Source organism: Myiozetetes cayanensis, unplaced genomic scaffold, assembly GCF_022539395.1.
Source record: "Myiozetetes cayanensis isolate MyiCay16 unplaced genomic scaffold, myiCay2020 scf104, whole genome shotgun sequence".
Taxonomy (NCBI): Eukaryota; Metazoa; Chordata; class Aves; order Passeriformes; family Tyrannidae; genus Myiozetetes; species Myiozetetes cayanensis.
In genome coordinates, this window is record NW_026086650.1 from 19,218 (window position 1) to 33,490 (window position 14,273).

Sequence of the window (14,273 nt, forward strand, 5' to 3'; positions counted from 1 at the left end):
GTGAAAGGGCTTTAGGGACACCATGGTTCAAAGGGTGGCAGAATTTGGGATGGGAAGCAACAGTGTATGGGGAACGCCCACAACTTCATCTCTTCCTTCTCCTCTATTGCCCTTTCTAGAGCCCATGAGCAGCACACGTGGTCAGTGGCAGATGACACCCATCCCTCTTACAGTCCTTCAGTCCCTGGCAGGGCCCAGCTGCTGTCCAGACATCCAGGGCTGAGACAGCTCTCAGGCTGGGATCAGATCAGTCTACTCAGAGCAGTCTCCATTCATTGAACCTAACACCCCCAGGGGCAACCGTAGCTCCAGCAGAGCACCCAGTGCCCAAAGAGCCACTTTCTGGCCACCACACCTCCAATCATAGGCAGAGGGTGACTGCGCAGATGGCACACACAGCATCCCCACAACAACTTTTGCTCTCTGCAGGCTACTGAACCCCTGACTCCTCATGGTCTTTTTTAAGGTGTCTGTCTATCTGAGACAGAGAAAATTACTTGAAGTTTCACCTGAAAATATCTTTTTCTACATGGGACTTCAGCCCCAAGCAAAATCCTAGAACCTGGCATCCCTTTTCTAATCTGTGTTCTCCTGGCTGCAGGAAAGGGACTCCTGAAGGCAAAGCTGGGCTCTAATAGTGGATCATGCACACAACACCACATGGATCATATGAGGTTTCCATCAGGTTTCCTGCCCACAGTCTGTGGCACAGACACCATGGTTGTCCACCTCACTGGGCACCTTCAGTGGTACAGGACAGGCAGCAACCCTATCCCAGCCCAGTGACTGAGAATGACCCTGCTCGTGCTCCTCTGCCCTGGCTCACCCAGGGCTCTGAGGCAGGGCCAGCCCCAGTTCTATTCACACCCTAGTGCTTCTCACATCCTGGCCAGGGTCTGCCCAGTCTTCCAAGAGTCTCAGACCATAGGAGATCTGTCCTCCAACAGACCTTGCACTGCACTGGGAACCACCTGGGCACACTGAAGGGCAGGGCTGTGCAGAAAGGCCTGTAGTGGTGGGACAAAGGGGAATGGGCTTAAACTGATAGATGGCAAGTTTAGATGAAATATTAGGAAGAAATTCTTCCCTGTGAGGGTGGGGAGGCACTGGCACAGGTTGCATGGAGAGCTTCGGGATGCTCCATCCATTCAGGTGTTCTGAGCAGGCTGGATGGGGCTTGGAGCACCCTGCTCTAGTGAAAAGCGTCCATGCCCTTGGCAGGAGGGTGGGATTAGATGATCCATTCAGTGCATTCTATCCCAAAGCATTCTATGAGCCTCTGGTCTCTGGGCTGTCCATTGCAGAAAACTTTTGTTCCCCAGGTTCTGTCTTCCTTTGGCTGCTGCTCTTGGGCACTGCTTTTGTCCAAGGTTTCAGTCAGGAAGACACTGATGGACAGACATCCATACATGGGAGGAATGTTTTCAACTACTAGTGAAGCCAGAAGTCATTTGCACAAACTCAGCCCAAAGTCCTTTACCACTGCATAGCCTGAGCGTGGCTGATCCCAATCCCAAGGTGGGATTGTCTCAGCCCTGCATGTCTGCACAGAGGCTTTGCCTGCCTGTGCTGAGGGACTGTAGGAGGTAGGAATCTCATCTGCCTGTGCTCCTGTGTGCTGGGCATGGACTTCATGGAGGGAAGAAGGAAGAGATGAAGTTACTGGGAAAATAACATTGTTTTTTCTCTTTACCACTCCTTCCACACATTGAGCTGTGCTCTCACTGATGACCTTTGGCTCTCGAGTAGCCTAGAATGTCCTTTTAAACTCCAAGGAGGAGGGAAGAATGGGAAATCTCCTAGACAGAATCCCAGCCACTGCTTCTTCACCTTGGACACCAACCAGACAGAAGGATTTGACACAGAACACAGAAGGATTCAGAGGCTCAGGCTTGGATGCACAGCAACTTTAATGAGTCCAACGAAGAAAAGAAGTTGTCTAACAGAGAGTATGAGGAGCAGCCACTAAGATGCAGTGCAGCTCCTGCAGGGTGTCCATCTGCCTGCCTGGCAGAGGCAGAAAGGGCAACAGATCCCACTGGGATGTGTTGTGGAAACACAGACAGCAAAGGAAAGAGATAGAAGAGTGGGAGAAAGAAACATCATCATGAAGCTCCAAACACAATGTCCCAAAGTTCTGTTTTCAGTCCAGCAGCACGATCAGAAGTCTTGCAGGTTGTTGTCCCAGGATGTTTGCAGGGCCTTTAGCAGGGCCCACATCTGCGAGGGTAGCAGCTGGTGATGCAGGAGAGGTCAAAGCCCCCGGAGTTGATGGGCACTCCGTCACAGCTGAGGATGCTGCCAACGGCAGCGGAGGTGGAGGATCCCACCACGGTGTTCTGTGGGAAGGAGCTGAGGATGGGCCCGGGCAGGGTCACCACCACAGCAGAGGGCTGGATGGCCACGGTGGAGCTCTGGCACTGCCTGACACAGCACTCATTGCAGCTGTTGGCCAGCGGGGTGGGCCCGCAGGGCTGGCAGCAAGGGTTGCAGGGCTGGCAGCAGGACATGTCTCTGCCTCACAGGGGCACCTGGCACACAGGGCAGGGACAAGCACAAAGCGGGCACACATGAGAAGCAGCCCTGCACCCAACCCCCCTGCAGCCAAGCCACCTCCTGCCCCACATTGCACTGCCCAGCCCAAAGCCCACCAGCCTCCTCAGCCAAGTCCCAGCCTCTCTCTGCACAACACCTTCTCTCCCCTTCCCTCTCCCAGCACCAGCAGCTCCCAGCCCTGGCCTAGCACAGCCCACAGCAGCTGAAGCAGGAGAAGAAGGGCTTCCCACTCACCTGATTGCTGAGGAGAAGGAGGTGAGAGAAGTGGATGAGAGAGCAGAGACTTGGGCTGCCTTTTATAGCAGTCCTGCCCTGCCTCAGGCCCACAGGCACGTTTGTGGGAGTCATAATTTTCTCACCAACTCATGCCAGTTGTGAACCATCCCAGGTAATGGTAGGGGCTGTGTCCTGCTTTCCTGCACTGCTACCTTTTCATTTCCTGGGATGGTTCACAACTGGCATGAGCTGGTCAGAAAATTATGACTTCCACAAAGGTGCCTGTGGGCCTGAGGTAGGGCAGGACTGCTATAAAAGGCAGCCCAAGTCTCTGCTCTCTCATCCACTTCTCTCACCTCCTTCTCGTCAGGAATCAGGTGAGTGGGAAGCCTCTTCTCCTCCTGCTGCTGCTTCAAGACCACGTCTTTCCTCCCTGCAGGTCTCAGCTGCTGTGGGCTGTGCTAGGCCAGGGCTGGGAGCTGCTGGTGCTGGGAGAGGGAAGGGGAGAGAAGGTGTTGTGCAGAGAGAGGCTGGGACTTGGCTGAGGAGGCTGGTGGGCTTTGGGCTGGGCAGTGCAATGTGGGGCAGGAGGTGGCTTGGCTGCAGGGGGTTGGGTGCAGGGCTGCTTCTCATGTGTGCCCGCTTTGTGCTTGTCCCTGCCCTGTGTGCCAGGTGCCCCTGTGAGGCAGAGACATGTCCTGCTGCCAGCCCTGCAACCCTTGCTGCCAGCCCTGCGGGCCCACCCCACTGGCCAACAGCTGCAATGAGTGCTGTGTCAGGCAGTGCCAGAGCTCCACCGTGGCCATCCAGCCCTCTGCTGTGGTGGTGACCCTGCCCGGGCCCATCCTCAGCTCCTTCCCACAGAACACCGTGGTGGGATCCTCCACCTCCGCTGCCGTTGGCAGCATCCTCAGCTGTGACGGAGTGCCCATCAACTCCGGGGGCTTTGACCTCTCCTGCATCACCAGATGCTACCCTTCCAGATGTGGGCCCTGCTAAAGCTGCTGGCAAATTCCTTGGGCAACAACCTGCAAGACCTCTGATCGTGCTGCTGGACTGAAAACAGAACTTTGGGACATTGTGTTTGGAATTTCATGATGATGTTTCCTTCTCCCACTCTTCCATCTCTTTCCTTTGCTGTCTGTGTCTCCCCAGCCCAGCCCAGGGGGACCTGTTGTCCTCCCTCCCTCTGCAGGGCAGGCAGATGGACACCCTGCAGGAGCTGCACTGCATCTTAGTCGCTGCTCCTCCTGTTCCCTGTAAGCCAACTCCTTTTCTTCCTTAGACTCAATAAAGTTGTTTTGCATCCAAGCCTGGCCCTCTGAGTCTTCCTTCATTCTCTGCCAAACCTTGCACATTGCTTAGGGAAGAGGGTGGAAGAAGCAGAGGATGGAATTCCCCGTCGTGCTCTTTCCCTGGGAGATGACAAAGACATCCCTGGCTACTCGACAGGCAGAGGTCATCAGGGAGACCATGGCACCAAAGACTGACAGCAGTGGCCAAGGCAAACAGCAATGGCTGGGACAGCCCACAACCTCATATCTTCTTGTCCCCTCCATTCCCGTTTCGGGGGGGCATGACCAGCACACAGGAGCACAGGCAGATGAGATACATTCCCCAGACAGCCCCTCAGCACAGGCAGGACCCAGCTCCTGCCTAAGATGCAGTGCTGAGGTCATTCACAAGTCAGCATTGGTATCAGCCATACTCTGCATATGCAGTGGGAAATGACTTCTGACTGAGTTTGTGCAAATGACCTGTGGCTTTACTATGTATCATATATATACATATATATATATACACATACTATCAATTCATAACATCTCTCCCATGTTTGGATGAATCTGACCCATGGAAAAGGGAACAGAAGAGAAAGCAAGAGAGAGAAAGGGACAAAGCATTCTATAAGCAATCTCTGAGCTTTCGGGGTAATCTCTTTCTAATCCCTCACGTCTTAATATACAACCTGATTCCCCCGAAAAAAAGGCAAAAAAGGTTAACATTAGAAGGACAATCACAGGATCCCAACATCTTATTAAGAATTCCAGTTGCTCTTGGTCACCATCCAAAATGATGTTCTCCATCTTTTTTCAGCCACTCTATCACCCCTTGGATTTCTTCGCCATCAGGAGGAATGGTACTCAGAGTTTTCCATCCATTTTCCTGACCTTGTTTCAAGGGTAGTTTTCTCATCCAGGCAAGATTCATTCCCATAGGAATGGGCTGCAGTGTGTAATTAAATCATAACAACTGGTAAGACACAGCAGGACCTGAAGAACCAAAATCACAGCCCAGAATGCCAACCAAGTTACAAACACAAATCTTAGGGTACCAATAAGAATAACTCGTAACAAGAACGTTGTCTACAAATACCAAATCACAAGGATTTGATGGCAAGGCCATCTCGTGGGGCCCATGCTCTGTGTTCCAGGGGACTGAGTGCAGCTCTTTGGGATTTAATCCTGACACAGTGATTGGTGTATGGGATGTACCGAAGCATTATCCTGCCTTGTTAGCACAAAAGCTGTGGCTTACTGTGGGTGGGGTCATAAGTGACAATAAGTGGTTGCCACCAAGAGTGGAATTCCATTTCCAATTGAGCTGCATTATTATAGGTTATCTCTGGAATTGCTGTGGGTAAATTCCTTTGTAAATTCCTTTGTAATTGCTGCCCCAGCAAAGGGCCCCCCCAGCTGAGCAATGTTTGTGGGGCAGAATGCACACTGTTACCATACTGATCAGCATAAACAAGAGCAGGGAGTGTCTCCACTCTGTGGGTCGACCTTGTTGATGTGTGAAGCAAATTTGTTTCCTTCTGGCAATGATTATCCTCCAAGGAGGATAAGCAGGCCTTTGGTGGTTAACTTGCTCTTCAGTGGGGTGTGCTGGCCTCATTCCCAGGAACATTCCTGGGGCACCTCCTGAGAGTAGAAAACTACAAATTTCCATATCCTGAGGGAGTGAGACTCTGTAAAATTTTGGCAAGCACGGCCTGTGCAGTTGTTGGGGAATGTTTATACCCCTGTGGGGTTTGATAAAGGCGTTCTGCCCTCCCTTCCAGGCAAGGGCAAATTGAGCTTTGTCGTGTTCCCGGCACTGAAACATAAAGAACCATTTCTCTTACATCCAGGGCTGCCATCCAGGAGTGGGATGCCCTCTGAATTTGAGTGACAAGTTGTGCAGAATTTGGCACAGCAGCAGTTAAGGGTGTGGCATTGGCATTCAGTCACCTGCAATAAACTGTAAGCCACGACTGTCTGTTTGGCCAGAAAGGAGAATTAGAAAGGGAGTGTGAGCGAGTGATAGTCCATCTTTTCTCCAGATCTATTCCCACCCCATCAATGCCAGCACTCCACAGCTGCTGGTGGTGTGGCTGTCAGGTTTGCAATATTGGATAGCACAGCTGTTAGTGGGGCCAAATGAGCCAGAACTCCAGAAATTCCACCTCCTGTCACTGTAAAAATCCAGCAATCCCTGAATCAGAGAGTGCAGGTGCCACAGGGAGCAAGCACCCTGCAGTCTCTGGATTTCTTTTAGGGTTGGGGTTACCATTGGAACAGAAGGACCACACACTCCCATCTGGGGATGGGATGCCAGCTTTGACTGTTCTGAACATCCAAACCCTGAGGAGCCACAGTTCACCTCAGCAGGTCATGTGTAGCCCTTGCTCCTTTTGCTGCAGGGATTTTAAGTCTTTGCTGTCCAGGTCGTAGATGCGGCTTCTCGGCATCCCATTGTGTTAGTACTGAATGTTGTGTTCCTGTATCTGTTAGAAATGTTATTAGTTGTTGATAACAACCAATTGAAATGCAAATGTCTGAACTGTTGCTGTAAGTGCATTGGTCATTTTCCACTTGCTGGATTTCAGTCTCACCTGACTTGTTGCCACAATGCTCTTGCAAATCAGCCTGATCAAGTTAGCAATTTTTCGTGTGTGATTTCTTGCTCTACCCCAAAGTTTTGTAGTGGATCTGGCTTCATGCATGGGGGAATTTGGAAGGGATAAAGAATCATCTTTCCCTTGTTCTTTGTTATCAGGATCACCCCTCTTGAAAGAATCCTGGACATCCCATCCATTGTACCTACCCGACTGGATGGCTGCTGAGACAGGACTGACATCCCATCAGGTGGATTAACACTGAAACCATGAATGAGGTCATATCAGCTGGATTGATGCTGGAAGTAGGACTGGTGATCTCTTTCTCTCTTTTCCTCTTTTTTCTTTTCCTCTCTTTCTTTCTCTTTCCCTCTTTAATTCATCTTTCCATTTTAATTTTCTCTCTTCCTTTTCACTGCCATGTGTTTATATAGTAAGTGATGGACTAACATATCAATTTCCTAACCAGGTGTGTAAGAGGGGTCCTTTAAGAGCTTTGAGGTTACAGGTTCTGGTGGTTCTGTGGGGTGTGGGGTGTGGGTTCTCTGCCCCATTAGGTCCTTGACCTGCGCCAGGAGCTACAGGAAGAGGAATCAGAGCATAGGGAGGCTGGGAGAAGGAAGGTGGTGAATATCAGGGCTGGAGTCAATGGCTCCAGAAAACAGCATCATTTCTGGAAGGGCCAAGAATCCCCCCAGCAACAGCAACACAGTAATCTAGTCATGGCATAAACCCTTCTCTCTGCAAGCCTCAAATGAGGGCCTGCCTGCAAATGGTGGTTCTCAAACATTTGACCTTGGCTTCGGGGCCTCATGGCCTCAGGGAGCAGAGGGGAACTGCGTCAGCTGGCATCACCACACTGGGGAAACCACCCACTGTCTCTTCTCTTGGGAGATTTTTCTTAAAAGCAAGCTTCCTGGCAAAACGGTTGGCCTTTGCCAGGTGATGCCTTTCATCTGCAGGAGCTGCAGCTGCCTGCTCTGATTCCTCCTGAGTGATTCCTGCCAAGTTCAGTTGCTTGCTTATCAGTGTTTCCAGCAGCCCCAGCCCTCCTTTCCCCAGAGGATTACATTCCTGGGAACACCCCTACCCACACCTGCACCCCTCCCTAAGCCAGCTCTCTCACTCCTGCTCCTTCCACGCTCTGGTAGCAGTTTTATCCCATCTGGTTACTCCTGAGAATTTCCTGAGTGGGTGCAAGGTAGTGTCCAAAGTGACTGACTCCAGAGGTAGACAGGAAAGTTTTATCCCTGTCTCCTGTGGCAGCTGGGCTTTCCATCCCCCTTGAACAGTGTGATCCTGAAAGCTGCTGTGCTGACAGCTGAACCTTCGCAGCTCCCGCTCACTTCACTAGCAGAGCAGTAAAGGAGTGCTCCAAGCTGAATGCCCTTGGCATTTACTGGAAGGGATTTAAAAAGGGTTTTCATTGGGCTTGCCAAGGAGGGGGAGTGTGGAGATCAGTGTAGGCTGCCAGGGGATGTTTGTGTGCATATGTGAAAGGGCAGAGAAGGGCTGCTTGTACAGCATAGGGCTGTGTTGGATTGTCACCCTCCTGCTGCAGTGAGGGATCGTGTCTCTCTCTGGATGGGGGTTTCTGCAGCATGTGCTGTTTATAGATATCTTTCTCTCAAGGAATGTCCTCCACCTGTGGGGAGAAAGGGAGAGAAAATGCAGTTGTAGGGAGAGACTGATGGACACCTGTGGGGCTCAGGTGTTCTGTCTATGCCTTTTCTCCACCCAGGAGCAAAGCAGACACAGATGGATGTCAAGTCCCTCCCCCTTCCTTCTGGATGCAGACACATCTGGCAGAGTAGTGGATGGCAGAAGACCACCAGGGACAGGACAGGAAAAAATAGATGTCAAAGAGTAGGAAGCATCTGGAGAGAAGAGTTTGAATATGTTTAGGGGAGAGGCACGAAGGTGAAAGAGTAGCTTCCCTCTGACATTACAGAAGGGATAAAATGTGGCAGTCTGCAATCCAGTGGCATAGTGGTTTTGATTCTGTCCCCATGTTTGGTTGTATCCACAGGTGAGTGTAAGAGCATGAGAAAAAAGCAGGAAATTTGTAGGACTAAATGACAGTTAGGTTGGAATATGTGGGCACAGGTGATGCATGCAGAAGTGGGAATGTGAGTGGTCTAAGTGCACATTTCCCCTTGTGATACATCTGATCCTAATGGTGCAGGTGCATCATCTTCTGTGATTCTGCCACAGCTTTCTGGGCTGAATAGCTCCTCCTCTCTAACATCTGACCCCAGGTCAGTAGGAAAAGCTACTGATGGGTTGTTCCTTCTGCACAGGTCTCAGGCAGAAAGGGGGACATTGCATATGAAAGGATTGTCTTACAAAAGCTAGAATCACAGAAACACAGAATATCCTGAGTTGGAAGGGAGTCATAAGGTTCATCGAGTCCAACCTCTGCACAGAAGAAAACCAACAATCCCACTCTGTGTCTGAGAGCGTTGTCCAAATAATCCCGGAGCTCTGGCAGCCTTGGGGCCATGACCACTGCCCTGGGGAGCCTGTTCAGTGCCCAACAACCCTTTGGGGGAAGAACCTTTTCCTAATATGCAACCCAAACGCCCCTGATACAGTTTCATGCACTTCCCTCAGATCCTGGCACTGGTCAACACTGAGAAGAGATTGGAGCTGCCCCTCCACTGTCCCTCATGACAAAGTTGCAGACCCCAATGAGGTCTGACCTCAGTGTCCTCTTCTCCAGGCTGGACAAACCAAGTGCCCTCAGCTGCTCCTTGTATGGCTCCTGCAGACCTTTCACCATTTCCCTGTCCCAACTTGGACGGTCTCTAATGGTTTTATATCCTTCCTATATTGCAGTGCCCAAAATTGCCACGATATTCCAGGTGAGGCTGCCCCAGTGCAGAGCAGGGACAATCCCCTCCCCTGACTGTTGGCAGTGCTGTGCCTGATGCTCCCCAGGACACACTTGGCCCTTCTGGCTGCCAGGCCACTCTGTTGACCCATATCCAAGTTGCCACTGACCCAGACTCCCTGAGCCCTTTCTGCAGTGCTGTTCTCCAGCACCTTATTCCCCACTCTGTCCATACAGCCAAGGTGGCCCCATGGCGAATACAGAGTCCATCAATTATCCTTATAAACTTCATACAGTTGGTGATCTCCCAGCCCTCAAATTTGTCTAGGTAGCAAGGTTGAAGGTTGGGTAGAGGGAACTGGTGAGGTCCTTACAGAGAGTTTGCATGGTTCCTGCTAAAAAGCAGTGCAGAACTAAGAGCTGCTGTATAACTTCTCTGTAAAAAGTAAAATGCAATGCATTGAGTCCCACCCCCTCCTTCCTCCACCTTTTTGCTTGAGCAGAATGTAAGAGATGTCAGACAATGAAGGAGGACTCAGGGGCCCAGGCTTGGATGCAAAACAACTTTATTGAGTCTAAGGAAGAAAAGCAGGCGACTCCCCAAGGGCACCAGCAGCAGCCACTAGGATGCAGTGGAGGTTGTGCAGGGTGTCCATCTGCCTGCCCTGCAGAGGGAGGGACGGCAAAAGGTCCCCCTGGGATGGGATGGGGAGACACAGGGAGCAAATGAAAAGGGGAGAGGAGAGACTAGAAGAAGGGAACAATGGCGTGGAGCTCTAGATACAATGTCCTGAAGCTCTATCTCCTGCCCAGCCCCATGCTGTGAGGTCTTGCAGGTTGTTGCCCAAGGAAGTTGCCAGCAGCTTTAGCAGGGAAGGCACCTGTTGCCCCGGTAGCAGTTGGTGATGCAGGAGAGGTCAAAGCCCCCGGAGTTGATGGGCACTCCGTCACAGCTGAGGATGCTGCCAACGGCAGCGGAGGTGGAGGATCCCACGGCGGTGTTCTGTGGGAAGGAGCTGAGGATGGGCCCGGGCAGGGTCACCACCACAGGGGAGGGCTGGATGACCACATGGGAGTCCTGGCACTGCCTGACACAGCACTCATTGCAGCTGTTGGCCAGCGGGGTGGGCCCGCAGGGCTGGCAGCAAGGGTTGCAGGGCTGGCAGCAGGACATATCTTGTAGCTCAAAAGGGCACCTGGAAGAGAGGGCAGAGAAGCACAAAGCGGGCACACATGAGAAGCAGCCCTGCACCCAATCCCCCTGCAGCCAAGCCACCTCCTGCCCCACATTCCACTGCCCAGCCCAAAGCCCACCAGCCTCCTCAGCCAAGTCCCAGCCTCTCTCTGCACAACACCTTCTCTCCCCTTCCCTCTCCCAGCACCAGCAGCTCCCAGCCCTGGCCTAGCACAGCCCACAGCAGCTGAAGCAGGAGGAGAAGAGGCTTCCCACTCACCTTTGAGGAGAAGGAGGTGAGAGAAGTGGATGAGAGAGCAGAGACTTGGGCTGCCTTTTATAGCAGTCCTGCCCTGCCTCAGGCCCACAGGCACCTTTGTGGGACTAATTATTTTCTGACCAGCTCCTGTCAGTTGTGAACCATCCCAGCTAATGATAGGTCTGTGTCCTTGTTTCCTGCACTGCTGCCATTTCATTTCCTGGCACATGCCACATTCTTTTCTGCTTGAGGTCTTCTGTTAGTGCTGGAGGGCAAGCCCAAGGATTTCCGCGACATTAACGTGCCAACACAGGCAGAATGCTCAGTTCGAGGGCTGGTGGCATCTCATGCAGGCAGGTGACGTTTACCCGTGACTTTCCTGCAGTCTTGTTTGTGGTAAAGTTGTCAAGAAATGGTCATCACTCTTGTCCTTCACACCTACACACTCAAGGACTGCCATGTTAGGGGACATCCCAGCATCTCCTCTGCAGAGTCCTCAGTTGCTGAATTTTTCCTTTCCTTGTAAGAGCATACAGATTTTTGAGTGGTTCTGTCAGACCACTGAAGTGAAGCCCCTGAATTGGTCAACTTATCCTGGAGTGTTGCTCTGCCTGGGATGGGACAGGGGCTCCTCATTCCCAGGCCAGTGCCAGATGCTCTTCTACAGCTTATCAGCCTGTGCTGAGTGAGGCAGTGGCAGCACCTTGGCACAAATGGGTGTTGGACTGAAGGGACCGGGATCTGGATTCTGCTCTCCTTGGAGATATAGAACAGATTCTCTGTGTGGCACAAGGAAAATCAAACATTATTTGAGCCAAATTCCTTTTGTGTTCAAGCACCAGGACTTCCACAACTCCGCTCCCAAAAGGGTTGAGCCTGCATGCCTAGCAACTGTGTCTGGAAATGCTAGAAGGTGTGAGCTTTAGGAAAACTGCCAAAATCCTGCTGCTTTTCATGATCAGGTCTGGTAAAGTCCATCTTTTCACAGAAAGAAACTGTTGTGTATTGACCACAAGCCCACACTGTGCATCCCACTGTGCTGCTTAAGGATGGAGGAAATAGGAGAACGAGGAATGAGCAAGAGGCATTGTGTCCGTGAAAAAGAATTGGGGATCGAGTTAAGGTATTTCAGTTCAGTGGGTTTGGGGTTTTATTTTTGCATTTTCTTGCCATCTTGCTCTGTTTTATCTGTAAAATGTAGAATGAATGTTGCTCAAGTCAAGCCTGGGTTTACCTCTGTTGGTAAGCAGCAAGTAATCCCTCTGTCTTTACCTTGACCCACAACTTTTTTCTCCTTATTTTTTGTCTGAAAAGGAAATACCTCTCCCTCTCAGAGAGGACAGACACCATCTTCATGGCCTCCTTTGTAGGGCAAAGGAGGCTGCTTGGGTCCCTCTGCTCAAAGGCACAGAGCCTGCCCATGCCAGGGCTACCTTTCTTTCCTGTCCTTGCCTCCCTCTGCCTTGATGGGCAGGCTGGAAATCTGGGAAAGAGCAGGGCATGACAGAGACAGGGGTAGGGGAGAAGCTGTGGCAGGGGCAGAGGGAAGGGCAGCGTCTGCACGTGTTAAGTACAGGTGGATATATCCAAATTATACACAAGTTGAACAACAGCTTATTTACCCTAACGCAATTAGGGTAAATTTACCCTAATGTAATTAATCTTTCAAACCTCCTGCCATACCTTGTTCTGTGACATCACCCTCCCCTTTGACTGCTGTCAAGGCATCATGTTCCCCGGGTCTGAGGTGCCCGTGCCAAGGGCAGTCCCTGCCCTCATTTCCAGACTCGCAGTGTCACCATGGACAGCTCTGCTCTTGCCAGTCACTGCAGTGCCCTCAGGGCCGAGGCTCCTGCTCACTCAGTGCTCTGAGCCACTGTTTCCATGGGCCCTACTGGCCTTCCACGGGCCACACAGTGTGGTTTTGGGGTGTTGTGCCCCCAGGCTGCAGCACCTGACTTGTTCCTGCTGCCAGTTTTCATGAGCTGTGGCAGCACCAGGAGCTCCACGGCAGCAACTCTGAGCCAAGGAGCAGCACCTTTCTGCACTGCCCAAGGGTGGAAGAGACCCTCCTGCCCGTGGGCAACTGGACAGCCCTTGGCTGTGCCACAGCTCCCAAGGCATTGCTGGCATGAAATGGGCAGAGGCTGTTCTGGGAGGACTCTTCGAATCCAGTAATATGGCCAAGAATCCCTGGGAAGTGTAGGAACACAAAGATCTAATATAGCTGGCTAATATAACTCTCCAATTAAAAAAAAAAAAAAAAAAACAAAACAAAACAAAAAACACACACACACACAAAAAAAAAAAAAACCCACAAAAAAACCACAAAAAAACCACAAACACATAATCAGAATGGGGGTTTATTTGTTTTATTGATTATTTCTGAGCAAACTCATGTAGAAATAGAAAGTGAATCCTCCAAGTTTATTTTCCTTCCAAGGCTTTCCTGAAGTCCTACTAGGACTTCATCTCCAAAAGTTAAGAGTTCAAGCTCGACACTGGCCTGGGAAATGGAACAGGACCCTTCTGGTGCCTTTAAAGTATTTCCTACCATTCCTAGTTTTGAGACCAAGATCTTGTTCTACAGACTTTCCTTCCAAATACAGAAACTTTTGTGCTGAAGTCCCAGAGACAGAGTAAATGCTTGGGCTGGAAATTCCTTCAAAAGATCCATTTGGCATTCGAGTGATGCCAATGTTACGCCTCACTATAAGTCACAAACACATATGATAAATTGTCTTAAGGTGTTGAAGACATGAGCCTTGTGAGGGGTGGAATGAGGCCCCTCAGAGGAAATCCATACATCCAGCCAGTCTCCAGGGAGCACTGCATGGCTCTGGGAGACCACATGGCTGTTCGGAGTTCCTGTGCAGGGAATCCAGAGTTAGGCAGAAGAGATTCATCTCCCTTTTCAGCTGGGTCTCCCATCCTTCCTGCGACAATCTCAGCTGAACAACGTGGTCCTGAAGGCTGTACAGATGGAGGGCTGATATGGAGAGAGGTTGAGGCTGGGCTGATGTGGTTCCTTGCTATAGGAAGACAGAAGTGTCCTTGGGCCTTGCTGTTATCCAAGGGAACCCTCAGCGCTCAGGGAAAGGATCCCTCATTCCCCTCTGCACATTCTCTACTTCCCCACCCAGCAGCTGCCTCTGCCTCTTTTATTGGGGTTGCAGGCAGTTCCTCAGGTGTCCCTGTGCTCTGCTTCCTGCCTGCCCTCTCTCCCAGGTGGGATCCTCCACCTCCCCTGCATCCTCAGCTGTAACAGGGTGCCCCTCAGCTCTAGGGGCTGTGACCTCTCCTGCAGCACCAGCTGCTTCTGTGGCAGCAGAAGGTGCCCCCCTAGGTACAGACACTG

The 14,273-nt window shown here is 51.3% G+C and overlaps 3 protein-coding genes across 3 annotated transcripts; 1 reads left to right on the forward strand and 2 right to left on the reverse strand.

The window, feature by feature from the left end:
* Window positions 1-2,204: 2,204 nt before the first annotated feature.
* On the reverse strand, window positions 2,205-3,291 carry LOC126635007 (feather keratin Cos1-2-like). The gene is made up of 2 exons (XM_050305930.1): window positions 3,246-3,291; window positions 2,205-2,518 (listed from the first exon to the last, which is right to left on the reverse strand). Exon 2 carries the CDS (start codon window positions 2,508-2,510, stop codon window positions 2,205-2,207), a length of 306 nt encoding a protein of 101 aa, XP_050161887.1. The 5' UTR covers window positions 2,511-2,518; window positions 3,246-3,291.
* A 174-nt stretch (window positions 3,292-3,465) lies between these two features.
* On the forward strand, window positions 3,466-3,771 carry LOC126635006 (feather keratin Cos1-2-like). Its single transcript, XM_050305929.1, has one exon. The coding sequence runs from the start codon at window positions 3,466-3,468 to the stop codon at window positions 3,769-3,771; it is 306 nt and encodes a 101-aa protein (XP_050161886.1).
* Window positions 3,772-10,347: 6,576 nt separating this feature from the next.
* Window positions 10,348-10,700, reverse strand: LOC126635008 (feather keratin Cos1-1/Cos1-3/Cos2-1-like). The gene has a single exon (XM_050305931.1). The coding sequence runs from the start codon at window positions 10,654-10,656 to the stop codon at window positions 10,348-10,350; it is 309 nt and encodes a 102-aa protein (XP_050161888.1). The 5' UTR covers window positions 10,657-10,700.
* Between the last annotated feature and the right edge of the window lie 3,573 nt (window positions 10,701-14,273).

Coding starts and splice junctions, on each gene's coding strand:
- LOC126635008 (XM_050305931.1), bottom strand. CDS start 10,656: ATGTCCTGCTGCCAGCCCTGCAACCCTTGCTGCCAGCCCTGCGGGCCC.
- LOC126635006 (XM_050305929.1), top strand. CDS start 3,466: ATGTCCTGCTGCCAGCCCTGCAACCCTTGCTGCCAGCCCTGCGGGCCC.
- LOC126635007 (XM_050305930.1), bottom strand. CDS start 2,510: ATGTCCTGCTGCCAGCCCTGCAACCCTTGCTGCCAGCCCTGCGGGCCC.